Source organism: Miscanthus floridulus, chromosome 11 (assembly GCF_019320115.1).
Source record: "Miscanthus floridulus cultivar M001 chromosome 11, ASM1932011v1, whole genome shotgun sequence".
Lineage (NCBI taxonomy): Eukaryota > Viridiplantae > Streptophyta > Magnoliopsida > Poales > Poaceae > Miscanthus > Miscanthus floridulus.
Window position 1 is genome coordinate 59,646,872 of NC_089590.1, and position 26,485 is coordinate 59,673,356.

At 48.1% G+C, this 26,485-nt stretch overlaps 2 protein-coding genes across 2 annotated transcripts; one reads left to right on the top strand and one right to left on the bottom strand.

Annotated features, from left to right (window-relative positions):
• Nucleotides 1-11,422: 11,422 nt before the first annotated feature.
• On the top strand, nucleotides 11,423-14,990 carry LOC136490888 (PTI1-like tyrosine-protein kinase 3). Its single transcript, XM_066487093.1, has 6 exons — nucleotides 11,423-11,791; nucleotides 12,364-12,726; nucleotides 12,861-13,155; nucleotides 13,263-13,395; nucleotides 14,397-14,483; nucleotides 14,625-14,990. The coding sequence occupies exons 1-6, from the start codon at nucleotides 11,659-11,661 to the stop codon at nucleotides 14,739-14,741; spliced, it is 1,128 nt and encodes a 375-aa protein (XP_066343190.1). The 5' UTR covers nucleotides 11,423-11,658; the 3' UTR covers nucleotides 14,742-14,990.
• A 108-nt stretch (nucleotides 14,991-15,098) lies between these two features.
• LOC136490887 (CMP-sialic acid transporter 4) lies at nucleotides 15,099-20,599 on the bottom strand. The gene is made up of 16 exons (XM_066487092.1): nucleotides 20,217-20,599; nucleotides 19,609-19,847; nucleotides 19,137-19,253; nucleotides 18,839-18,895; nucleotides 18,464-18,541; nucleotides 17,975-18,019; nucleotides 17,758-17,817; nucleotides 17,357-17,479; nucleotides 17,181-17,258; nucleotides 16,945-17,014; nucleotides 16,446-16,553; nucleotides 16,197-16,330; nucleotides 16,051-16,127; nucleotides 15,718-15,766; nucleotides 15,564-15,627; nucleotides 15,099-15,340 (listed from the first exon to the last, which is right to left on the bottom strand). Exons 2-15 carry the CDS (start codon nucleotides 19,777-19,779, stop codon nucleotides 15,577-15,579), a joined length of 1,218 nt encoding a protein of 405 aa, XP_066343189.1. The 5' UTR covers nucleotides 19,780-19,847; nucleotides 20,217-20,599; the 3' UTR covers nucleotides 15,099-15,340; nucleotides 15,564-15,576.
• Between the last annotated feature and the right edge of the window lie 5,886 nt (nucleotides 20,600-26,485).

Sequence of the window (26,485 nt, forward strand, 5' to 3'; positions counted from 1 at the left end):
AAGGGTGGTTGGCGTTGAACCATAGTGGTCAGAGCTAATTCCACGATGGAGAGGCAATCAGTGAGCTTTAGGCCAACCTGGTCGATGGATGTGATTAGATCGTCGTTGTTAATTTGCCTCCTTAGTAGCAGGGGAGCGGGCGGTGAATTATTGATGAAGGTGACCTTGCAGGCGGTTCTGAGATCGGATCTACAGTCACAGGTGTTGGGGTGATCGGCCTAGAATCGATCTACACTGGCTCAATGAGCTCTTTGACTCCATCAACATTGATGATCTAGGAGATCGATCCGACCATGAAGATCTGGTCGAGTTGTGGGAGGGACGAAGAGCCTACAAAACATACCATCTTGTTCGACATGGAAATAGCATGCACACCCCTACCTAGCGCGCCAACCTATTGATAGAATATCATTGGCAATCCTTTGAGGGGTATCCCATGAAGGTAGATTGATCGGCAGAGATACGTGTAATCAAGAACAAGAAGGCAACAGAGACACAGAGTTAGACAGGTTTGGGTCATCAGCACGACGTAATACCCTACTCCTGTGCTCTGTTGGATTGTATAGGCTATCATATGATATTGCGTGTGTTTGGAGGGGGTCCCTGCCTGCCTTATATAGTCCTAGGGTAGGGTTACAAGTCGGTTAGATCTGGGAGATAACCGAAAAGTAATAACAAATTACAAGAATCATGGGATCATACATATCCTAACAGATCTCGTAGTATCTTTAGGATATTTTCCTAGTGTCTTGCGGAACATGCCGAGCAGCGCCATGCTCCACAAGGCTTCGTCTTATGGGCTAGGCCACCCCTAGGGGTGCAGCCCATGTGGTTTGTCGTGTCCGAGGACATACCCCCCCAACACTATGCCTCGGTAGCTATGGAGTGTTTGCTCACTAGTGTGATCGAAGTTCTCTTCTTACACCTCAGGCCCTATAGTCTTAACGAATGAAAGGGTTAGAATACATGAGCCCCTTTTTCGCATACAAAAAGGAAAGGAAACAAGTTCAATCAAACAAAACAAAGTTATGAATTTGTTTTTATGATGCATAAGGGTCGACAATTGTCCATAGATTACAATAATGTTCATCCAAAATCATCCGACCTATATGACTAACTACCCTTTTCGAGGGATAACTATATCTTCAACTCTGTTCGCTAGGTCTTGCACAAGAGGAACCACCACCATCTCTATCTTGTCTAGCTCAGAGGCTTCATAGCCAGGTGCAAAACCAAGTCTCATCATCTCCAAGTCGATGTTGTTTGTGTAATGCGAACGAGTAATTGCAAAGGCTTGGGTGACCCCATCACAAAGAGCGTCCCTCTCGAGCTAGCGCACCCACGCTGTGATATCGACAGCATGGGCCGCAAGCAAGCTGGTCCCCTTTGACTGCACCACCTCTAGGTCATCGTAGACCACTTCGAGGGCATCGCTCAAGAGACTGAGCTCATCGCTCAAGAGACCGAGCTCATCGCTCTCTGCCTAAAGGTTCCTCCTCGCCTCAGTGAGCTCCATAGCTAGCTCGATGGAGACGCCGTCGGCCACCAGCCTCCGGGTTGTCGCGGTTCTGAGCTTAGCCTAGAGGGAGCCGATCCTCTGCTACACCTCATCGTGCTCTCGGATGACCTGGTCGCATCCTCGTAGGCTGTGCCATGCTCCGAGCGAAGCCTCCCCATGGTCTGGAGTAGCTCATCTCACTCCTTGCGCAGCTGGGCGACTGCCTCGGCATCCTAACTCGCCCTCCGCTCTAGGGCTATGAGCTTCTATTCAACAACTAGCTTTAGGTCCCGCTCCTTCTAGGCCTCGGCCAGAAGGTCAAGGATCCATTGGTGGGTCTTAGTGTCCCTCTAGAGCAGTTGGTCCTGCTCCCTCCTGACTCTAGCAGCGGCCTCCTCATCTTGTCGTACCCTCGCCGATAGGGCCTCGAATGCCCTCTCGATCTCCTCCTTATGCCGATGGGCTTTGGCCTCCTGTAGTCGGAGACTGTCCTCCTCCTTGGCTAGGGGAGTTAGTTTAGCCACCCTCTATTGGGCGGCAGCAAGCTAGGCGACCACATCCCTGTGTAGCTAAGCCTCTTCGATGAGGCGGTCCCAACTCTCCTTCTGCTCGCGAAGGAACTAGATCGAGTGAATACCCGACTGTGAGTGATAAGGGACTGAAAAATGATGATGGTCAGAACATAAAAATATATGAAGAAAAAGGTGGTCAAGAGGCAAGATCGAGTGAATACCCGGCTAGTGGGAATGATGACTTTGCATAGGGCACCCCTGGCATGGTCCAAGGCTTTTAGCGCAGCCGCAATCCCCTCATTAAGACTCTCCCGCTTCATGCTCTCAGTAGCATCATCGAGAGAGAAGAGTGTCGACGTCGGGTCTTCCGGGTTCATCCACTGGAGTAGGGGCTCACCCCCTGATGTCAAGGCTAGGGATGATTCCTCACCGGTCCACACCACCACCGTCGCAATGTCAGGGGAACCCTCGGCCGCATCCCCCTCCATCCGGCCCACGTCGTGTGCCGTCACTTATACCATCAGAGGCACAGATCGTGTCGCTACCTCAGGCACCGCCATAGTGGCATTCAACTGTGTCTCACCCATCATAGCCGCCACCACCTCCGCCTACATCGACGGGGCCTCGATCGGTGGCATCGTGCCCACAGCGATCGGTGCCACAAGCACAAGCAGTAGCTCCATCCGTCTAAACATCGACAACGAAATCACCTCCATCGTAGGTAGTTTGGCAACCTCCGAGGGCGTTCCTTTAGCCCCCACATCTGCTTGTCCGACTGAGGGCACGGGCGCCTCCACGGGCGGTGCCTGAACGACCGATGAGGCAGTAACGCCAACGCCGCTCCCGCCCAAAACAAGAGCGACGTCGACCAATGGTCGCCGCCTCGCCTGAAGGGAGATGCTCTTTTTGGGCGCCAGCACCAAAAAGTTGCCTCATCTCAGGATGCTGCAAGAAACAAAAGGCATAAGTCACAGAGAAAAATAGAGATAAATAGAGAAAATAGAGGAGTTGATGACTTACATTGGCGCTGTCGGGCGGTGGATATGTTTGGGGACCAACCCCTAGGTCCCTGCTCCACCCCATTGGAACGGGGCTGTTTTGAGCCCGCCCCTGCTCCCAGGCAGAGGGGCTCACTTCCCTTGCATCTAGGGGCACGACGGTGGAGCCACCCCCCACCATCGGCACCTCAGGCATGGCGGCAGATCCGCCTGCCCCCATTGGCTCTTGAGGCACGGCGGCAGGGCCACCCCCCTCTGTTGGCACCTCGGGTGTGGCAGTAGATTCCCCTGCCCCTGCTAGTTCTGAGGGCAGGCCAACAATCCGGCCCATCTCCACCGGCCTCATGGATGCGCTTTCCCCTCCATGAAATGGGAAAGGTCCTGACCCCTACAAAGGTGAGCGGCTACCTATCAGCATGTCCTTGCTCTCTAGGCCATCATGTCCGACGTCATCAACTGCCTCATCAACTTCTTCCTAGTCATCATCGTCACTATCAGTTTCCTCCCCTTAGTCCCATGCACGCAATTTTTGCTTCTTCTTCTTCCTCTTGTTCTCCTTTGCTTTCCTCTGTCACTCAGCCTCGGCACGGTTCACAACCCTCATGGATGGATCCCTTAGCAACGGAGCTAGGAGATCCATGAGGATGAGGTCCCTTGGCTAGTCCCCCAATCTCAATGTCAGTATCAAGGGGTCAAAAGTTCAGTTGAAGAAGAAGGCACGAGGAAGAAAAAACTTACAAGGACAATGTACCTAGGTTCCGGCCGCATCAGGGGATGCCTGGGCACTGGGTACACAAAATCAAGAGGGGCACCCACGCTGTCTCGAGAAGGCTCCATCACCTCCTTGATGCTCTACGCAATGACGGAGGGGGAGAGCGCCTCCTCGGCAAGCGTCGTCCTGTTGAAAGATGCCCCAGGTGCCATCACGTACAGGGGAAGCGCGTGCCTCATTAGTGGTGCCACCCTCCTAGCATGGTAGGCACCGATGATTCCCGACCCCTTTAGCCCCTTCTCCTTTAGGAAGCGGATGGCAGCGAGATGGGCCTGGATCCTCTTCTTGTCCTTCTCCGGGACACCCCACTTCCTCCATGAATCTGGGGCCTCTTCGATTAAGCGCCTGGTAAACTCCAGCAAGGGGGCGGTGGCATCGTTCTTGAGATAAAACCAATGTGAATGCCACCCCTTGTTGGAGGTCGACAGCCACATTGTCGGGTAGTCGCTGACCCGGTTATTCCAAAGCTTGATGTCGGTGAATCCCATCGGCATATTTAGTTCTTGCCTCTTCTCCCTCTTCTTCTAGAGGGTGACGGTGAAGAAGTGCCACCACAGATCAAGGTGGGGCTAATCTCTAGGAATCCCTCACATAGGGCGACGCATGCCACCATGTGTTGGATCCCATTGGGGTTGAGGTGCTGCAACTCTATCTTGTAATAGTGCAGTAGTCCTCGAAGGAATATGTGGGCAGGGGTGGTGAACCCACGCTCATGGAAGCGTGCGAACGAGATGACGTAGCCATCAGGCAACGACGGCATGTCCTCCTTGTTGGGCAGCCGCCACTCCTCGACGGTGGTCCACACGTAGAGAAGACCATGGCGGACAAGGCCCTCCAGGCGCTAGAGGATGATTTCAGAGCGGCACCACGGCTCCATTAGAAGATGGGGGTGGATGGATGTAAACATGACGATGGCTAAGACGTGGATGCAGGGAGTTTAAGCGATTAGTAGTGGAGGTGGTAGATGCGAAGGCAAAGAGGCAAAGTATGAAACCCGAGGGGCGAACCTTTTGGTTTTATAGGAGCAATGGATGCAAGGAAACCAACCATCCGCCTAGATCTCTGTGCCTCCCATGATCTACCACAACATCATGCCATGGGATATGCGCATGCAATCCCTATCCTTTCCTTTGGGAAACTTGCCAGACGTTTCACCACCCTAGGCGGACCGGGACTCATTATGAGTAAGAGGAATACGGATCAAAAACACATCTACAGCCCTTCTAGGCCTAGGAGTCCGATGGTTGGCCCATCAACGGGTCCAACAGCCGCTCCAAGCACCCCTACGACAAAGGGTAGAAAGAGCTAGGTCCTGCAAGCGGCCAGCGCCCAGGCACATGAGCACCATGAACATCTCGGCCCACGATTAAGTCTCAGTCAGGCTTACCCTGATCGGATCCCCATGAACGAGATAGCAGGACCCCAATCAAACTATCAAGCTAAAACAACCATCAAAACTCACGACCACACCCACGAAGGGTCCGACCTTGGCAAAAAGGGAATCGCCATCCATAGGGCACGCCGTGGGTGATAAGAGAAAGCTAAGGCCCACAAAGTCCTCCCTTTCAAAAAAACCTCTGAAGGAGTATTCTACTCCTTCGTAGGCTTGGGGGCTGCACCCACCAGGTGCGCTCGCTCACAAGTTGAGAAAACCTTCAAAGAAGTATTCTACTCCTTCATAGGCTTGGGGGCTACACCCACTAGGTGCGCTCACGTGTACCCAATGGCAAGTCAAAAAATCCCCCAGACGATTCTACTCGAATCACCCGAGGGCTCGGGGGCTACTATCGGGGACCAATACTAGGGTACCCAAAGAAGAGGAGTTGATACCCAATCAATGCTAATTCATCAGAGCGATCAAGAACACGACTACATTTCCTAGTAGGCCTCGCCTCATCCAAACCACCAAGGCTGCAGGCTCCGTTTCATCCGATCATCCGACCCCCGAGGGTTGGGAATGCCTCAGGCTGACTCCCGAGGGGTGGCTCTACCTCACCCAACATCTGAGAGTTGGTGTCACCTCACTCGACCCCCGAGGGTTGGCTTCGCCTCGCCCGATGTCTGAAGGATGGCTCCACCTCGCTCGACGTCTAAGGACTGGCTCCACCTCGCCTGACCCCTAAGGGTTGGCTCCACCTTGCCCGACATCTAAAGGATGGCTCTGCCTCGCCCAACATCTAAGGACTGGCTCCACCTCGCCTAACCCCCAAGGGTTGGCTCTATCTTGCCCGACATCTAAAAGATGGCTCCACTTCGCCACCCTAGGCGGACCGATACTCATTACGAGTAAGAGGAATACGGATCAAAAATGCATCTACAACCCTTCTAGGCCTAGGAGTCCAACAGTTGGCCCATCAACTGGTCCAACAGCTGCTCCAAGCACCCCTACGACAAAGGGTAGAAAGAGCTGGGCCTCGTAAGCGGCCAGCGCCTAGGCACACGAGTGCCACAGACATCTTGGCTCGCGATTAAGTCTCAGTCAGGCTTAACTTGATCGAATCCCCGTGAACAAGATAGTAGGACCCCAATCAAACTATCCAGCTAAACACAACCATCAAAACTCATGACCACACCCGCGGAGGGTCTGACCTCGGCAAAAAGGGAATCGCCATCCACAGGGCACACCGTGGGTGACAAGAGAAAGCCAAGGCCCACAAAGTCCTCCCTTTCAAAAAAAACCTCTGAAGGAGTATTCTACTCCTCCGTAGGCTCAAGGGCTGCACCCACCAGGTGCGCTCGCTTGCAAGTCAAGAAAACCTTTGAAGGAGTATTCTACTCCTCCATAGGCTCAGGGGCTACACCCACCGGGTGCGCTCACGCGTACACGATGGCAAGTCAAAAAATCCCCCAGACGATTCTACTCAAATCACCCGAGGGCTCAGGGGCTACTGTCGGGGACCAATACTAGGGTACCCGAAGAAGAGGAGTTGATACCCATCAATGCTAATTCATTAGAGCGATCAAGAACATGACTACATTACCTAGTAGGCCCCGCCTCGTCAAAACCACCAAGGCCGTAGGCTCCGTTTCATCCGATCGTCCAACCCTCGAGGGTTGGGAATGCCTCAGGCTGACTCCTGAGGGGTGGCTCTACCTCGCCCGATGTTTGAGAGTTGGTGCCGCCTCGCCCGACCCCTGAGGGTTGGCTCCGCCTCGCCCAACATCTAAAGGATGGCTCCACCTCGCCCGATGTCTAAGGACTAGCTCCACCTCGCCCGACATCTAAAGGATGGCTCCGCCTCGCCCAACATCTGAGGACTGGCTCCACCTCACCTGACCCCCCAAGGGTTAGCTCTACCTCGCCCGACATCTAAAAGATGGCTCTACCTCGCCTGACGTCTAAAGGATGGCTCCGCCTCTCTTGACGTCTGAGGACTAGCTCCGCTTCGCCCGACCCCCAAGGGTTAGCTCCACCTCACCTGACATCTGAGGGCTGGCTCTGCCTTGCTCGACCCTCGAGGGTTGGCTCCGCCTCGCCCGATGTCTGCGCATGACTCCTTCCTAACGACGCGCGTAGATAAGGCAGGACACTCAAGTCAACCGCAATACTAAGGACCATACCCTACACACCTGTAGAAAAGTACCATCAGGATATGACAAGAAGGGCGCTTTGAGACCTTCTAGGCATGTTAGAGCCCAAACAGTGTTGTAGGCATCAACATTTGCATTAGAGTGTTATGGGCGCCGCCATTTGCCCTCGGGCATGGATCCTGATGGAAGCTCACGACAACCACTACGGTCCAGGAGGAAACTCGCATCACCTACAGTAAAGGATGTGTGGTTACTGTATGGTCGCGGATCAGCACCTTGGTTCGCCACGCTGCCCGCCGAGGCAGGATGGGACATGACGACTCGCTGACAATGTCAGGACATGGCATCATCAGTGAGTTAATGCCCAGCATGGCCCTGTCAGGGTCAGCAGACATGCATCCGGTGTGGGGCTATCCCTGAACCCACCTGTTGTGTCAGGGGGGCCCACACAGAGGAAAAGAAAGACCCGGTGTCCCTAAAGGACTTCCTTTGCCTCTCATTTTCATTTTTTCTCCCATCTGTAATCCATGCTCTCCCTTGGCCTATAAAAGGGAGAGCATGGCACCCCACTAAGGAGATCGAAAAAACACATCACACATAGCTGAGGCAGCAACCAAGCTCTCAGCACCCATTCGACCTTTCCATCAGAGACTTAGGACATGTTCCTCTCTCATCCGTTTGTAACCCCTACTACGAACTTTTTGGTGCTAATAACACGAGCAGCAGCCATGAACTGAACGTAGGGACGTTCAGCCTGAACCAGTATAAACTTTGTGTCTTTTTAGCACACTATCTGGGTTAGACGCGCAATAACACAAATTTACTCGTTGTTTACTCGAAACACCGACAGCAGGCGTCAGTAGTAGCAATCGGATGCTGACGACTGAAAGTGACCAGATGCACCAATGGTACTGTTCATCATCACCGGCAACTCATTCAATACTGACCGGACGCTGGCGGTAAATCAACCAGACGCAGAACTGTTGCGTCCGATCGAGGATAGAGAGGTTCTAGAGCGACAAAATTGCGACCGGACGCTAGCAGCGTTCGATCAGTTGATTATGGCTCTAACGATTGAGACGACTGGACACGTTTGGTCAGGACGAAAGCAATGTCCGATTAATAGCAGAAAAGCAAGATTTTATCCCCAACGGCTACTTTCTCAGTGGGGCTTATAAATAGACCCCCCAACCGGCCAAATGAGTGGCATGTAGCTAAGAAAACATACCTAGGGTGTTGATACACCATTTTAGTGATCTTCACATGCATAGTGCTTAGTGATCCATTAGGTGATTAGCATAGGTGCTTTGCGAAGTGCTTAGGTTGATTAGACAACCACTTATGTGCTTGCTCTAGGTTTATACCTAGTGTTTAGTGAGGTTTGCATACCTCTTACTACTCGGTGCTTGCGCGCACCATTGTTGTACATCGGAGGGGCTTGTAGTCTTGTGAGATCACACCAACCGCGTTTGTGGTGTGGCCGTTACCGTGTACCGAAGGGAACAAGGCTCGCGGCGTATTGGCCGAAAGCTTGATAGTAAAGACGAAGGGGAGCATCCAGGAGAGGCTTGTCGAAAGGCACGTTGGAGACCCACTTGCACGTGGAGAAGGTCCGAGGCTATCCACGGAGTTACCCGACCAGAAGTTTGGCCCTTATGAGAGATTCCTTGTGAGGGGCTCTAACGAGGACTAGGGGGAAGCTTGCGCGCTTCTCGATACCTCGTTAAAAATACCGGAGTCATCGACGGGAGTTTGCATATCTCTACCTTGCTCTTTAGCTTCTGTATTATATTGTTTGTATTATTACTTTTATGGTAGAGATAGCAACACACTAGCAAAACCGTAGTTGCACATCTAGATAGTTTATCTTTTACATAGGTTTTGCTAAGGGTAGAAAAAGTGGTCATAGTTTAGAAGTTGAATTTTAAGTTGCCTAATTTACCCCCCCCCCCCCTCTTATGCGTCACGGTCCCCTTCAGGATGCCGCCTATAGAAATCCATTTATGGGTTAAAACAAGTCTCTAGACAGTAGTATTTAAAGTTGATGAAACGATAAGAAAGTTTGGGTTTAAGGAAAATGAGAAGGACAATAGCGTTTATGCGAAGTACAAGAATGAAAAAATCACTTTCCACATCTTATGTATAGATGACATCCTACTCACTAGTGGTGATGTTAATCTGCCATTGAAGAAGAAAAAATCTTTGTCCTCAAGTTTCAATCTGAAAGATGTTGGTGAAGCCTCATTGATTATAGAAATTGAAATTCACCGAGATAGATAAAAATGGATGTTAGGACTATCGCAAAAACATACTTAGAAAAGATTCTAAAGAAATAAAGTATGCATGTGAGTAAACCTACGCATGCTCCTATAGTCAAGGGCAGTAGATATGAGAACTTTCAGTATTTCAGGAACCGATATGAGATCGATCAAATGAACATGGTTCCATATGCTTCAGCTGTTGAAAGTTTAATGAATGTACAAGTAAGAACTTACCTTGACGTAGCTTACGTATCCGGGATATTTTGGCAGAAATTCAGTCCAGATATAGATCACTGGAATGGAATTAAGAATGTCTTGCAATTTTTACAAAGTATCATAGGCCTCATGCTGAATAAGAAAGAACAAGTACTCTTAAATAGTTGTGGGTACAAATGTTAAATTTTGGCGAGATGTATAGTGAAATCCACAGTAGTTGCTAACACTCGCAGTTGAAGTATTATTGTGGAAAAGCTCAACTAAAACAGTTGTGGTGTCATCAATGATGCATACAATAGTATAGCTTATCATGAGGCATCAGGAACAGACAAAAGTGGTTAAAGAAATATATAACCGGTTTTAATAATGATAGTCAACAGCAATAACCATTTAAAGTAGTTAACTCCTAAGACAACAGGTCAAGTGTGCTGTCAAACACATTGACATTAAGTTATATGTTGTAAAAGGAGAAAAATCCATAATCATTTTGAAAACATTGAGCATATAAGTACCAAGCAAGTACTTGCGGATCCGCTTACCAAAGGCAAACCACCCAGTATGTTCAGAGAACACACAGTCGATATGGATTTACGGGAAAACCTATGATTTCTAGCTGAGAATCTGTTTCAAAACAGAGAGGTGCATTATAGCTGTTAAATCTAATGGCAACTGATCGTGACGATGAGGCACGCTCTATGCACTGATATGTGATGAAATAGAAAAAAAGATTAAGTAAGTTAAGTATAAGACATATGGTGAGATAAAGGAGGAGAATGTTAGGTTGATCTCCACCAATTTAGCTCAATGGTCAATTGGGCCCTTGACTCGTACCCTGATCGGAGGCGCCCAATCGCTCTCCTGGCTGGTGGGCCCCCATCGTACAGCGCTATCTAAAGAAGATGGGGGCTAGAATTCAAGCCATGAGGTTGATCGCAACCGTCAGCTCCACCAAGGTTTCTAACCTTAGTCGAAATGATGTGAGTGACGGAAAGCTTTCGCACCACCATTACGATACTACCTCTGCTCCAACACTAAAGACAGGTCGCGTCGCGCCGTAGCGAGGTAATCGTCAAGTTTCTTATCTAAATTATGTTTTTAGCCACTAGTCTAGGCGTGCAAGAACTACCAGTTTTCGCACCGGTCACCGCCCGCGGGGGCCGCTCCGGCCGAGACCTCTGCGCACCCGTGCCGTACGTGACATGTCGTGCCGCGATGACCAAGCGCATTCCGTGGCACGGTCTCAGCGCGTCAGTCGGAGCGCCCATCGAGCTCGAAGGCACTGCACGCCAGCGACTCGTTAGCCATGTCGCTGCTTCAGCCACGCCCGCTGCAGCGCTGGACCAACGGCGGGCAGGATGAGACGAGCAAACGACGTGAGGCATCGGGAGTCGTGGGTGCAGACTGCAGTGCAGCGGTGCGCGCGGGCTGCGGACTCGATCCAGAAACGTACACACAGTCCGTCCGGACTCCGGAGGCCGGAGCTGCTCCCCGTCGCTGGGCCCCACGGCCTAGAAAATTCGCGCAGAGATGTCACGGCCGTCCTTCACATCGCTGGCCCGCCCGTTTCCCGGCCTCGTCTCGGAACTTTGTCTACCTCTGAGCTGCTGCTGCTCTCTCTCTCTCACTCGCTCTTGCAGCGTTGCCGTCCACAGGACGGGACGGGTTGAGAAAAATTCAGCGAAACCATCAGCGGATTCCGTGCGAGATACATAAGCCGACAGCCACCGGTCGTTGCGTCTTGCTCACGTCACAACGCTAGCTAGGAGCTGCTAACTTCTGCAACCACCGAGCAATCCCGGCTCCGGCTCAGCGATAAGAGTGGGAGCGACGGCTACGACAGCGCTTGTGCTGTGTGTTGCGTGCGCCGGCGATGGGGTGGTGGGAGAACGCCAAGAGCGTGTTCGGCGGCGACGGCGGGGACGGCGGCAACGTCGGCTGCTTCCCGAGGATCGGGAGGAAGCAAGCCAGGAACTCGTACGCTTTCCCGGCGGATCCTGGGAGCGGTACGTTTTCTGGTGCTCCGTTTTGCTTTTAGGCCGTAACGGACGTGTCTGTGTGCTCAGTACAGTTTTCGATTCAGAAACCCTTTTTTTTTTGTCACTCTTTTGTTCTTCTTTGCTCCCATAGTCTGGCCCCTTAGGTTTTAAAAGGATTATCCTCATGCTCTGCAGTCAGCACAAAAAAGAGAAAGAAAGAAAGAAAGAAAAGCAGCTTTATTTTGCTTTTGTGTGAGTGTGTGTTACTTGCTCTCATTGGCGGATCCAGGGGGGGCCTGGGGGGCTGCAGCCCCCCGTGAGGCTTAATTCCCTGTTAAATTACTGTAGCATCAAGCATAAATCATCATTAAATCTTTATTATTAATCAACATGTCCATTACTTAGCCTCCTCCTTGATCTCATCCTGGATCCGCCACTGCTTGCTCTGCTATGAAAATTCTGAAACCTGGCAGCACGACGAACACTTGGAACGAACATCGGCGGCAAACGCTTTGATAACCCAAGCACTCTGCAGTTTTCCACCTCCACACCATAGTCCATAAGTTACTGACGCGCCGAAAACTTGTGCTTCGCTTCAGAGAAACGGAGAGGATCGGGCGGCCCCGTCCCAGAGGAGGTGATCACGGTGGAGGTGCCGGAGGTGCCGCTGCGCGAGCTGAGCGAGATCACCGCGTCCTTCTCCGGCGAGAAGCTGATCGGGCAGGGGTCCTACGCCAAGGTCTACCAGGCCACGCTGCGGAGCGGCAGGCTCGCCGTGGTCAAGCGGCTGGAGAAGCCCTCCAAGCACGCGTCCAACGTCGTCTTCCTCAAGCAGCTCGGGGTGGCGTCGAGGCTGCAGCACGACAACTTCGTCCGCCTGCTCGGGTACACCATCAGTGGCGACCTCCGCGTGCTGGTCTACGAGTTCGCCACCATGGGCACCCTCCACGACGTCCTTCACGGTGGGTACAATACAGAGAGATAGGTTCACTCTTCGATTGCCAGCAACTAGCACCGGCTGCCTTCACAGTCAGTCGAGTCCACGCTGACGATCGGTCGGTTCATGCGCGCCATGACCAACCAACCAACCACGCAGGGGACAGGGAGATGCTGGGGCTGGCGCCGCCGGAGCAGGGCAGAGCCGGCAGGCCGGTGCTGAGCTGGATCCACCGCGTGCACATCGCGCTGGACGCGGCGAGGGGGCTGGAGTACCTGCACGAGATGGTGCAGCCGGCGGTGACGCACAAGGACGTGCGCTCCACCAACGTGCTGCTGTTCGAAGGGTTCAGGGCCAAGATCGCCGACTACAACATGTTCAGCCAGGCCGCGGACATGGCGAGGCTCAACCGGTCCACGCACACGCTCGGTTCCTTCGGCTACCAGGCGCCCGAGTACGTGCCTTTGTTTGTGGCTGCTGCTGCAGCAGCAGCAGCTGCTGATGTTTGGGGTCGGGTCGGGTGGTTTCTGACGGATTCATGGTTTGGGGTTGTTCATTCAGGTACGCCATGACGGGGCAGATGACGGACAAGAGCGACGTGTACAGCTTCGGCATCGTTCTCCTGGAGCTCCTGACGGGTAGGAAGCCGTTGGACCGGACGCTGCCGCAGGGCCAGCGAAGCCTGGTGAACTGGGTAAGAATTATCAAAGTCGCCCCGTCTACACAGTAGCAAAATAAGGGTCAGAATTTGTTAGTACTCCGTATGGTACTTGTAGGCCACCCACCCCTGACCCTGAGACCATTATTGGTTGCGGATTTCTGAAGGTAACCAAAATGCTAGACCACATCAATCAAACAATGAAAAGAAACGCTAAACCAAATTGGAATAATTGCAGCCATAGTCTTTCCTCCTAATTATCAACCATTCTCTTACCTAACGAGCTGAGAATCGAAAGAGGTGCTTTCCTAGACACAAGTGGAAGATTTAGGTGACATTCAGTCACATTGATCAAAATGTGTTTTGTTTGTTCAGCTTCAAGAAGACCTGAAAGAAAGTTCTAGCGCCCCCCCCCCCCCCCCAGATTAAAAATTGATGGACCTTGCCCTCCAAGTGCTACAAGCAATAATATTGGTCCTGTTTAGATCCATGGGTTAGAGCTAGTTGAAGCTCAACTAGCCCTAAAGTAGCCAAACAGGAGGGCTAGAGTGGGTTATTTGCAACTAACCCCCCTAAAAAACTATCCCCCCAAAGAGGTGATTATTTGGGCTAGTTGGGGCTATTTGAGGTGAGGTCCACTGTTTTCTCTCTACTTTCACCCGCACCAATAATTTGGAAAGCACATTTATTATCATTTTAACCCTTGTATCCAAACATCTCTTAGGCTAGAGTTAATTCAGGGCTAGTCCTGAGCTAGAAACTAACTCTAACCTCTAGCTGTGCTAGCCAAACAGGGCCATTGTAAATCAAGGCAGTTAAGTAGGCAGTAGCTATGATGTCTTTGGTACAGTACTCCGCATGATCTAGTTCAACACGAGAACAGCAGCAGGAGCAGAAATGCAGAATCGGTCTTGTCCTCGAAAAACGATGCTGCTACTGTGCTACACATAGTACTCTTCTGTTACGTATCTGTTATTAATAATAGTCACCAAATCGCAAAAACCTCTGGCGATTTCCTGATCATGGTGGTGCATCAGGCAACTCCGATGCTGACGGAAGACAGGGTTCAGGAATGTATCGATCCGAAGCTTGGTGGTCAGTATCCTCCTGCCGGAGCTCTCAAGGTCTCACTCTCGATCCATAATAATATACAGCTTTTAGTCTTTTACACACGAAAACTTTTCTTCTGCCAGTAGTTAGTTGGGTTTGCGAGCCATTGGCATGGCGCCAGAACCTAACCATGTCGACCTGGTTGTCACCTACAGCTCGGGAGAATCGCGGTGCAGTGCCTGCTGTACGACCCCAACTACCGGCCGTCCATGGGCACCGTCGCCCGCGTGATCAACTATGCCGTCTTGCGAGACCAGCAGGGCGTCGTCTGATCTGATGCATGCAAGTTTTGCACTGTAGCTGTGAATATCATGCATGTCTTGCTGTTCTATGTCATGTAAGCTGGCCATGTTTGCGCAGCGGTTATATCTGTAGGCAGTCTATGGATACTATACAAACTTGAAGCAGCACAGAACGCTTACGGTTACGGCCATGCATGAAACAATGGGCTAGTTTGTAATGACAATATATTTTTCCTGAGAATAATTTGTGAAGAGGTACAGAAAAAACAAAAAAGAAAATTGCACAAGGACGGAGCTGGTCACGAAATCAGCTGGGTTTTCTCGACCTGCACAAGGCCTTCCCTCCGCAGGTCGATTTTTTTTTAAAAAAAGTCATCAACAAAAGTTGTATACTATCATTTTGCCCCGGAAAAGGAGGGGAAAGAATTATGGTACATAATAAGCATTAGTACATTAGTTTTGTATAAGGCCCTATTGCCATATATTGGCCCCAAATGTGGGGGGTATAAAAACAGAAAACAGAGGAACAAGGTGGCCAGAATTCTGCATATATAGATATTTCTTTTCCTTATACAGTTGACAAGAGCATTTGTTCTACTCTCGGCAAAAAGAGTTTCTTCTATACCTACCTGCAGAACCAAATAAAACGACTTCATAAAAAAAACCTTATGAATGAGATGTTCCTATGTAAGTTTAAAGTGCACTGCTAAAAAGACTTTGAACATGTAGATGAACTGTTGACCGTTATACCAGCACAGAAGGTTTATATTTTTCAGTGCCAACAAATTATCATTTACATGCAGGCCACCAATGTCTCACATACAAACAAAAAATTATAAGCATGAAATGTACCTTGAATGTAATCTCAAATTGGCAGCAATGGTTTTCTCTCATCAGTTGCGCTAAGATGCCTTGCCTGAAACCAGTGCCAGCGTAGACATTAGAGACGACCTCCACAAAAAGATGTGAGTTCTTAATTTATTCAGTCAAAAAATGAGTCACTTACATCATCAGCGGCACCAGCAGTCATATTTACAAAAGAAGACTCAGAGGACCTGTGAAACAGAATTCGTCTTATTAGGCTAGATGTTGGGCAACATTCAGCCTGTTCGCTTGCTCGTAAACGATCGTAATTTTTCTCTCACACCAAACCAGCCAGCAGTAAATAATCCACGATACGATACGGCCTCCCGAACAGGTGGATATCAACAATTCATGCTAATATTTTAGTTATTATGCTGTGCTCCTTTACCATACCAAATTTATTTGGTACCATCTGAAATAGCCATGAGAACCAGTAAATTGTGTACGAAAATAACATTTTTCTCAGCCTCTTTACCTATGATTTTGTGTATCTCCCAGCTCAACTGTTCCAGCTGGCTTTTCATCCTTGACTTTCGCTAGTGGAGAGAAAAACTGAACAGAAATAGCATTCATATAAGTTTAGTTGAGGGAAAACAATCTAAAGAAGAAAAAAACAGTTACCTGGTGCATAGAAATAAATACTATTGAGATGCCCAAGAGGAAGTTAACGGTCAAGGGTTGTCCCAAAAATGCAGCCGAAGCTAGACCAGTGAAAATTGTGGCAACAGTTGACGAGTACTTCTTCAAAATAGTGTCTGCAGTATTATTCCAGTCAATCATTCAGAACTACGAGGTAAGAGGGCATAATGGACGAAAAGACAGAAGAACTAGTATCATAAAAGTGAGATTCGTGGGCATATCTTCCGTTACCTGCATACTTGAAGAAGAAAGAAGAGAGAATGCCTTGAGCAGCATTGTTACAAATGAGAAACATTGTTGCCCTCGAATGCCCTCGAAAGATATCAAAACTCTCTGGACCTGTAAATGAACATGACATAGTACATCATACTTCATACCTTATACTGCAATAAACAACAGTCACAACACACAAACAAAACATAAGCACATGATTCTCAGCATTTGTGCATTACAAATTGCTACACAACAAACTCATCAATACATAAAGCTCTAAGCAAGACACCCTGTCATAACCTCCAAAAGCACCAGTGCACCACTAATAATCCAACCTGGGAACTGCTGCTTACTATAGGGAGGAACCTATTTTACCATTGGCTGCCCATATAGTCTATGAAATAACATTGGTTAATGTGCACAAGGAAATTGTGGCACCAGTGCCCATATTTTACCGCTTCTTAATGCCTTACTTATCAGTAGAAAAAGAAATATATTTTCACATAAGATACTGTACCTTGAAATATGACAGTTCCTAAGATGCCAAGGAAGTTGAAAATTGCACCATAACCATATAAGAACAGATTCTGCAAATTACGTAAATACTTAGTGGAATAAAGAGAGGGCATGGTCAAGAAATTAAGACAAGTCAAGAAATTGAGGAAAAACATGGTAGAGAAATGGTGTTTAAATCATATCACATAAAGGTAAAACTTAGGAAAGGCAGCTGAATTTATTTAAAAGAGAAACCACCTGAAGGTAGATGCTTGTATCAAACTGGCTTTTTAGAGCGTACTCATTGTAGACAGAGGCAAATGATGGGACAGAAACCTAAAAATTTACAGGAATGTGTATCCATGAGGTTCTGCATCCACCAATTGTGCAGATATATGAAGACAAATAAATGAAACCAATCTGTACAAACTTACAAAAATTAGCGTATATGCGTATGCAATAGTGGTGACTGGAAGACCAAAAGCATTGGTTCCCTCAGGTATAGAGCGTAGTTGATTGACACTGATTCCAATAAGCAATAGGGCAAGGGCTTCCCACTGATAGTCATACGATAAAACAGGGAGGATTAGACATTGCCAAGATAACTTTTCTTTATTAAAATAGTACAGAGGTCAGAGGCCATGAAAAAACTGAAGAAAAATGGATCTACTATACTAGTCATAAGTGTTCCACTTAAAACACATCAATGAGACAATCTTTTCGGTTGTGTACAAACAGCCAAACTAAGATTATGATGTTACCATCAAGCTATCAACATAATATGTTTCCTCACTCAGAAAATGCAATGGTAATACAATGATGACATCAGTCTTACCTGAATTATAGAGAATTTTCTTCTCATGATAATTTTTAGGAGAACAGCAATGACAAGCACCTGGATTGGATGTCAAAAGTAGCAATATTAGCAACCTTGTTTTTTTCATGCAAAGGAGTTAGATATGTGAATTCACTAAGAGTATGCACAGATGCACATGTACTCATACATGGTACAAGAACAAAACATGTGAAGATGGAAGTACACTAGCAAGTACCTTCAGGTTGCTTAGCATCTTCACAGTTGAGGGGTTGAAGTATAACTGCGTTGGAAGTACAAAACAACATCATACAGCAAGACCAAAATCTAGTCAAGACAATACTACATGAATGCCCATGGATTAACATGTAACAGGATATGTTAGACTTGATGTTATAATGACGGATGAACCTTGAAAACTAGTCAACTAAAATGTTTCATTCATCTGTTATGTTGCCTTTATCCTTCATTGACAAGGAGAAAGAGCAAAGACACAGGTAAAAGAGCCATGAAAAAATATATTCAAGAGATAAATCAGTATGGTACAATAAGGTGATAGTAGTACCGTTCACATAATTTGCCAGAAATTCTTTTACATAAAGACTAAAGTGCATATTTAACAGAAATAACTTATAAAACTATAGCACTTCATGCAAAAGTGTTTGCACCATGAAATACAGGGGTACATACAAGTGAATGTTATCTCAGCCAGTTCAATGAACTTTACCTGCATGATAAATTTTAGGTAGTTGTTGATGGCATATAGGAGAGCCGGAACAGCTAAGAGTACATTATTACGAGCTGCCTACACAAGAAAACATGTAAGAATCAAATGATCAGGTGTCATGGTCAAAAAGGGGAAAAAAGAAATATAAAGCACAGTTCCATAGATAAAAAAAACATTTATATAATAATACAGGAAAGCCGAAGCAAGGCAGTAGGACACAAAGATTAACCTAAAAATGAGCAGTGCTTCGCCAAAGGAAATGCAAATGAATAGAAGCAACAACAACAAAAATGCTTGTCTAAAATGAGAACCAGAAGTCAAGTATCGTATATGAGCACAGGTACATGTGTTGTCTTTTAGACAAGATAAAATCACCTGTACAAAGGTAGAAAGTGACAGAAGCGGCTTCTCCCCCACCTTTTGTTTTCTAGACTGCAAAATAGAATAGTAATAAAGTTAGGGGAAACACTTCCACACAACGAGATCTGCATGGAAGTCATCAAAATTAATCAGTAGATGTGCCACTGGCCTACTGAAAATAATTTCTTACAACACCTTCCCAGCTCCCCAAACCATAAATGAAAAAGATCTATATTTCACAGCAGGGCTGTACACACCCAACATGAATAAAAGCACATACTCTTGAGGAAAGCATGAATGAACACAAACTAACCTCAATTATTAGCATTACAATGGCAAAAAAAACTTTTGCAACCTCTGTCAAAAAGTTAACGCTGATAGGACTGAACTGAAACTTCCCATCAACCTTCGACATGAAGACTAGGATAGGCTGCAAAACAAAGATAACTGTTAGCAAAGTTGTGACAATACGCATATTACAATGTGGTGCATGATTAACTAGATTAAATATGCATGGGGTGCTAGAGAATTACTATTTACTTCCAAAACAACCTTACTCAGATCTACTAATAAATTTCAAGCACGGCCAAACAAGTAGAATTATCTATACTCATTCCCTGGTTTAGCTTTACCTACATGGGATTTGCTATATTCAAACAAGCATATCATATAGGTATGAACGGTAATGCATGACGTTATTGCTAGGATTAATGCTGTCAAACTGCCTGTCCAAGGATTTCATTGATTGGGCACTAAGTCATAAATAACTAGGGAGAATGAACCACCTGGAGGCCAACCAAGATGCAGTCCCCAGACACGAGAAGGACATTAAGTGCACGGTACTTGGATGATATCTTGCTGCGGTGCTTGTCGTATGCCCTCGACACACTCCTGGGGCTCGGAACTGCCACCTTGGAGTGACAAACGCTGCATTCCAGCACGCCATTCCTTTGCATCTCCTCCAACCGACCAGGATCAGCAGCCCAGACTATAGGTGTGAGCTCTGAACAGTCCCCGTCAATACCTGTAGCCAAAACACAATAGCAAACAGAGTAATAACTAGCAGTTCCCTCTAAATTTCACAGCATTTTTGCTAGTTCATTCATCAAAACGTATCATTACCCTGAACGCTGAAAACGCAAACGGCAATATAACTATATAAGCAGCCGTCAGCACCTGCTACCCACACCAGATCACCAAAAAAAAAACAGCGCCAGTAACTCTCAGCATAAATGGACTAAAAACTGCGGACACAGCTAATTCACGATCATATGCCGCCTCCGTGTCCATAACTGATTGCCGCCCAATCAGCAGTCACGAAGAATAACTCCGAAAATCGCAAAACAATCCGAGCAGCGAAGAGATCTGAGAGCGCGCTGGCGCGAGACTGTACCACAGAATCACGGGAAGATGCGGAAGCGTGGTGGCGAGATCTCGAGGAGACGTGGATCTAGCCCCGCCTTCCTAGTCACCGGTTCACCGCGCGCGCGCGCGCGGCGAATCCCGCTCGGCGGGGTCGGTGCAGGCTCCGCTACCGGCACGCTTCCGCTCGCGCGCCGCGTGTGCTGAGCGGCGAGGAAGGTCGCCGCGGAGATCTCGGGTGAGGGCGGGAGGAGGTGGGGGTCGCGAGCGCGGTGGCGGTGGCGCGGGAGGGGGAGGTGTCGTCAAGGTGTGCGTGGCCGTGGGAGAGGAGGAGCGGAAGTAGGCCGTAGGCGGGTGCTCCTCAGCTTCCGTCGCGTTTATGTTTTCCTCGTGGTCTGGCGCTTTTGCGCTCGAGGAAAATGCTTGCAAGTCCCTGCGCTTTTCCACTTCTCCGGAGTTCCTTGGCTAAAGAAATTTTTTGTACTCTTTCTTGAGATGTCTGCTGGTGCTATATTATTAAGACATCGTCGGAACCCAACTAGCTAAATATAGTTGTTTCTTAACCTATTTTGATTTATTATCGACTAATAGTTAGTTGGTTAATAACTCATAATTAGTATTTGTTGGGTTTTATTTGATCCACCAACTGATAGGCTGTTAGAATTGTCTAGAATACATGACTGTTTTGTCTAAAGAGATATGTGTAGAAAGGAGTAATGAGAGACAAAAAGGTCTTTATGTCTATTAGGCCTTTCCCAATGCACCACGGTGGACATATGCCTCAATGTCCACATAAGCATTGTGCCTCCATGTCATGCGTGGTAGTGGCTTCATAGATACTCAGAGCAGACTGCAAAGGTGTCGATAGCTTGGTCTGACACACCACAAAAGCATATGGTTTCAAGGGGAGAGATACACTCAAACAAAAGTGGAGAGGAGTTGAAGGTGACATGCATGAGTTTGGTATCCTCATCTCATGAGGTGGAGATCAGCTTTATCTAGGCTAACGGAAACATATGCCCCCGTTGGGGCTGCCCTTAGATATTGGGGGTATTTGCTTGAGCTTTCAGCCGCAGCGGTTGCAACTTTTTAAGTTGATTAGGAGAGATTCATCCGTTGACAAATTAGATGACTATTATGAGTTGCCAGATATAGCGCTGCATCGCTAGATACCTTTAGGTGTTGTGATGATCATTTTACCACCGTCATTAATGAAATCACTCTATAACAAGATGATAAACGGAATAACCATTGGTCCATTGCGCGTCGTATCACTAGATACCTTTAGGTAGTGTTTGGATTCAGGGTTGGAATGGTTCTATGTGGCATATCCCATTTTTGGCTTGGTGTTTGGTTCGGAGTTAGCCAGAGAGAGACATGATGATCGCACTAGGGATTATACCCTCTCATCAGGGCTCAACTCGCCTCCAGAAAACTTGCGAACTGAAGATTTAGAGATTGAAGGAGTAATCTGAGAAACTTCTCTGCAATATCTATTTTGGCACTTTGTGCGTTTCTTTTTGGCCCCCTTTGTTGGGTTTGGCTGCAGCGTGTTGCTACTAGTCTGTTGGTTTTAGGGCGTTTGCTTCCCGACGGGTCAAAACCCTTTGCAATTCTAGTTTGTTTGTTGTATGTTGTAAGCTGGCGTCCCTAGTGGTCTCTTTCTATGTTTTTAGTTTGTAATGTGACGTTTCAAACTGTCTATAAAAAATAGTTTTGCCTCTATCAAAAAAAGGGATCATCCTAGGTGGAACGAGCGTTGTATGCGTGCATGAGGAGCGTGAGGAAGAAGAGTGTGGGCTAGGATGGCATCAGTGTTGAGGAAGAAAGAAGAAGGAAGAAGGGAAGTGTCGGTGGAGGAGGGGGGAAGGAGGAGCGGCCTCACCCGTGGAGGAGGGGAGGAAAAGGAATGTGCAGCCGTGCGAGTGAACTAAGCCTTGCACCCCATCACATGGGCTACGGGCTCCGCCTCGCTACGGACGTAGGCCACATGCATGGAGGTGCAAGGCTGTGGGTGTGGAGGCGAGGGAGGATGGCAAGGTCGGCGATGGAGATCGAGTGACACTCTGTCTCAGTTGTGTAGTAAAATGAAGCGGGAGAGGAAGAAGAAAGGAAAAAAGAAATGAGGCCGACAAGTGAGCCTCATAAGTCAACTGTTTGATCCCACCTTTGCTATCTATAAACCAAACCGAAAAATAAGATAGTCTCGTTCTCTCTCAACCAAATAGGAGACAGGACCATTTTGCCTCTAAAAGACTGAGAGGAGCCCATTCCTAAATATCTCGTAACCAAACACAATCGCAGATGTTCTAATTTTTATCAATGTTATTATTGAAATCACTCTATATAGAGGTGATAAAGGGCATAACCATTAATTGCAGGAATGGTAAAACAAATTAGTTCGCTATAGCATCGTCAGCAACTAAAATAACAGAACAAGCACTACGTTTGAAAATATATAAATGGAAAAACGGGTACAAGTAAATATAAGATATGCAAGGGAGGGAGGAGCAAAAGATGATGCCGAGCCAGTGCTTGACGTCTTCCTGGTCTCTGGCAAGTTGGTGACCTGTCTCTTTTTAGACGTCGCGTTCACAAGCAATTTGCAGCTCGTGGCTCGTGCAAGCTACTGGGCTACTGGCGCGCTTCTTTCTGCGATATGTACCCTTTTTGAGCACGTTGCCGGCGTTCCTTTTGAAACACTATTTGCATGTTAGGTCCAGGTCCAAACACACCGGGAGCATTAATGCATAAGAATATTCTTAAGTATCCTACCTATATATGTTTCTTCTTTTTAAAGAAAAAAAGGAGCTAAAAGCCTATATATGACGCTAACAACCGTTACAGCAGCATTACCTTTTCTCAATGCTCATCCGATCCGCTTTGATGCGTTAGTTTGCAATTTTTTGTTTTTAATTAATTATTAATGACAGAATACTCATTTGATCCCTTAACTATCATCCGAGGCTCCCATTCAAAATGGTTATTTTAATTCTTCAAATTATAAATTGTAAAATTAAACCTATTTATTAATTTACGGACAAACCTATTCAATTTTCTAAATAAAAGAAAGCATCGCAAAAGATGACACTTTGAAGGGTGGCGAATTAGACTATAGGATACTTGCAGCCATTATCGGAGGTTTGTGAATTTTCTGATGGTTCAAAGGGGAGGCAAAAATTCCTATTTCTAAAAAAAAGAGGGAAAAAGATATAAATGGGCATGAATAAGAAATTAGGGGTTTCCGGCCACGGAAGCAGGAAATCAAGGTGAACACTGAACGAAGTGGCAATTTGCAAAACACCAATAGCATCGTACCATCGCCTACTCGATTAGCAAATTGAGGGGATGGCTAGGCATCGCTTGGCTAGGCATCGCCTGTGGGGACTGGCGAGAATTTTTTATTATTTTTAATATTTTTTAAACTAATTTTAAATTTAATATTGTTTTTTTTAAACTAACATTTTTTGCCGCGCCTATTATCATGACGCGGCGAAACGCCTGTGTCGCGCCATGCATGGTGGCGCAGCAAGAGGCTGACGTGGTGAAGACCGGGGTCGCTGACCGGTGACGTGGCAGGGTCTGCCGCGCCACCGATCTTGGCGCGACAGTGACGCGCGCACGGCGCATGCGCGGCAGTACCTGGACGGTTTAATCGAAACATTCCGCATCGATAGTGGGAGTTACTCTACGTATTGCTTGACGTAAAATCAATAGTGGATTTGTTTCTATCTTTTGTTGAATTTTTTTCATGGCTCGATAGAGAATTTGATAAGCCAATGATTTTTTTCCGTCTTTCAGAATACGGTTAACCATCATGTTAACTAATCGATTACGAAAAATTAGATCAGATTTTGCGGTTCTTTTTTCTGCAGTTCCTCGACGTGACATGAGCGTGAAAGAGGTTCAAGAATCTGTTTTCTTTTTATAAGGGCTAAAAGAATCACTTATTTTTTTAGCTTTTTGGCTTCGTATTGTAGGATCGGCTGTGACACGACCATGGATCCCGGCTTCCTCGACCCCTCACGCAAGACGCCGGACACCGGTGTCGAGATACGCCGGGACAGCCGGTTTCTGAACTAGTTGCTACTTAATCTCGCCGGCAGTGCTGCCGCAACGCATTAAAACGAATATGAAGCAAATAAATGCAGTCCGTGCGCAAGTTGACAAGCTGCCACATAAAATTTTCATTGGTTTGACATAAGTTCGACATAACATAACCAACTAAGTCTGCAAGTTTCGGACACTAATATTCGTTCGACCTAATAAACTAAGACCCAGGAATGTAAGGATTCCTCGGACGCCTCTGTCTCTTCGAATTTGTTGGCAATACATTGTGAGTGTAGCCAACATTGGTGTGGACGCATCGCCGGTGCGTACGGCTCGTACCCTGCAAGTATATGATATACATGATTACTTATAATATTTATGATCGTTAGTTCATGGAGCTTACGTATTTAAAAAAAACTACCTTTGTTAGTATATGTGAGGCTCCTTGGGTACCAAGCGGGGCACCACCTGGCTGAGACATGCCGATCTCGTCCTGTGGCCAATCGTCCCACTGGTCGTGCTGTCTGTGGAAGCTTGGGGGTCGTCGTTGTCGTCATCGTCGTCCTTAGTTGCAGGGTCCTTTCCAGCACTATGATGTGGTGGTGTACGCACTGCGGAAATGACACCTGTCACCGGCTGAGAAGAGCCAACTGGTATCCTCAAAGAGGTTGAAGACGTGCCACCCGACCGCGCTGGGAGTGGCGGTTCCACATAAGGAGTGTCCATGCAGCTCAGCTTCTGGGCTAGCTTCCTACAGCTCTTCTTCACCTTCTGCATAAATAGACGTTAAAGTTAGTGTATTTCCTAAACACATATACACTAAAGAAATATTTTCAGAACGAACAAATTTATGTTTACCTCCACAAAAGCCTCGAGAATGCCTGGCCCCTGCCCTCTAGACTCGTGAAGCCGGAACGCTGCTTCGTTGGACATCCTTGACAATTGTGTCGCCTGGTTACAGAAACACAGTTGGATAGTTTTAGTACACATACTTAATACCAAAAGGAGTGTCCATCTAGCTCAACTTCTGAGCTAGCTTCCTGCAGCTCTTCTTCACCTTATGCATAAATAGGTGCGCCCTAGTGTCGGTGTTTTGGTCCAGCGGGTCCTCAACCGACTAGTGAAAGTGTATTATATGCCTCTAATCCCGGATGGTGATGCAAAGAGACACAAGGTTTATACTAGTTCAGGCAATAGGTGCCCTACGTCCAGTCTGAGAGAGCGATCTTGTATTCCTTACACCGGGGTGCTTATAGTAGGGGCTTACAAGCTGAGCGAGAGAGGGAGCTAGTCCCAGGTCTCTGCATATAGTGGCGTGGGTTGCTTGAGATGTTGATCTCTTACAGTGAGGGAGCGTGTGTGTCCCAGAGCGATGTGTGTTGCTTGCACGTGTCTGTCCTTCCCCTAGAAGCGGCCCTAGTCACTCCCTTTTATAGCTGAAGGGAGGCACAGGGGCGGTACATGTATTTGCTACATGGCGTTTCATGAGCAGAGACGGTATGTCCGAGCCCTATAGCTCATCACTGTGGCGGCATGGTCGGTGGAGCGGCCTTGTCCTCGGTGCACTGGAGCGACGCGCCGATCACGCCTAATCCTGTGCGACGTGGGAGCTCCTATGGTGGCATGCGTGTCTTCTTCTGTTGGTGGCGTGCTAGTCATTGTATGTTTGATCGGCGCGGAGAGCTGAGGCTAGGTAGATGCGATGGCGCGGGTGCGCTGATTCTGAGGCTATAGGAGCTTGGCCCTATGCACGACGTGGGAGCTCCTGTAGCTTGACGCAGGGCATGGTGCGTACTGCAGATGACGTGCTGGTCCCAGAGTGCTGACAACGTAAAGAGCCGAGGCCTAGTCAGTGCAAAGGCAGAACCATTGTGGGGGGCTCAGCGGGCGCAAGTCCCGAGGCTACAGGAGCCTAGAAGTGGATAGCCGAGGTTTGGAGGGAGCAGTTGGTCTTGTACGTCGATTCCGAGCCTACAGGGACCTGAACTTGATTTTCCATGCCGCGTTGTCCTTGGAGCAGGGGTTAGGCAGCACAGTGCAGCACGAGTGTCAGCTATGGGCACAGTGCCGAGCACAGCGGCCGGTAACCCCTGCCCCGTCCTGTCCCGAACGGCATGGCGTCGATGTGACTCCCATCTTGTTGGCCACTCCGCTGTATCATGTCGTCGTTCGGCTGATGTCGCGGGGGTGGTTGGACGCGTTGGTTGGATGTGACGTCCTCGTCCGAGGCCTTGTGGCGTGGGGCCTCGG

Coding starts and splice junctions, on each gene's coding strand:
- LOC136490887 (XM_066487092.1), bottom strand. CDS start 19,779: ATGCAAAGGAATGGCGTGCTGGAATGCAGCGTTTGTCACTCCAAGGTG. Junction 17,480..17,757: donor GAAAATTCTCTATAATTCAG/GTAAGACTGATG, acceptor TATGACTATCAG/TGGGAAGCCCTTGCCCTATT. Junction 15,767..16,050: donor GGAGATACACAAAATCATAG/GTAAAGAGGCTG, acceptor TCTGTTTCACAG/GTCCTCTGAGTCTTCTTTTG.
- LOC136490888 (XM_066487093.1), top strand. CDS start 11,659: ATGGGGTGGTGGGAGAACGCCAAGAGCGTGTTCGGCGGCGACGGCGGG. Junction 13,396..14,396: donor AGCGAAGCCTGGTGAACTGG/GTAAGAATTATC, acceptor GTGGTGCATCAG/GCAACTCCGATGCTGACGGA. Junction 14,484..14,624: donor CTCCTGCCGGAGCTCTCAAG/GTCTCACTCTCG, acceptor TGTCACCTACAG/CTCGGGAGAATCGCGGTGCA.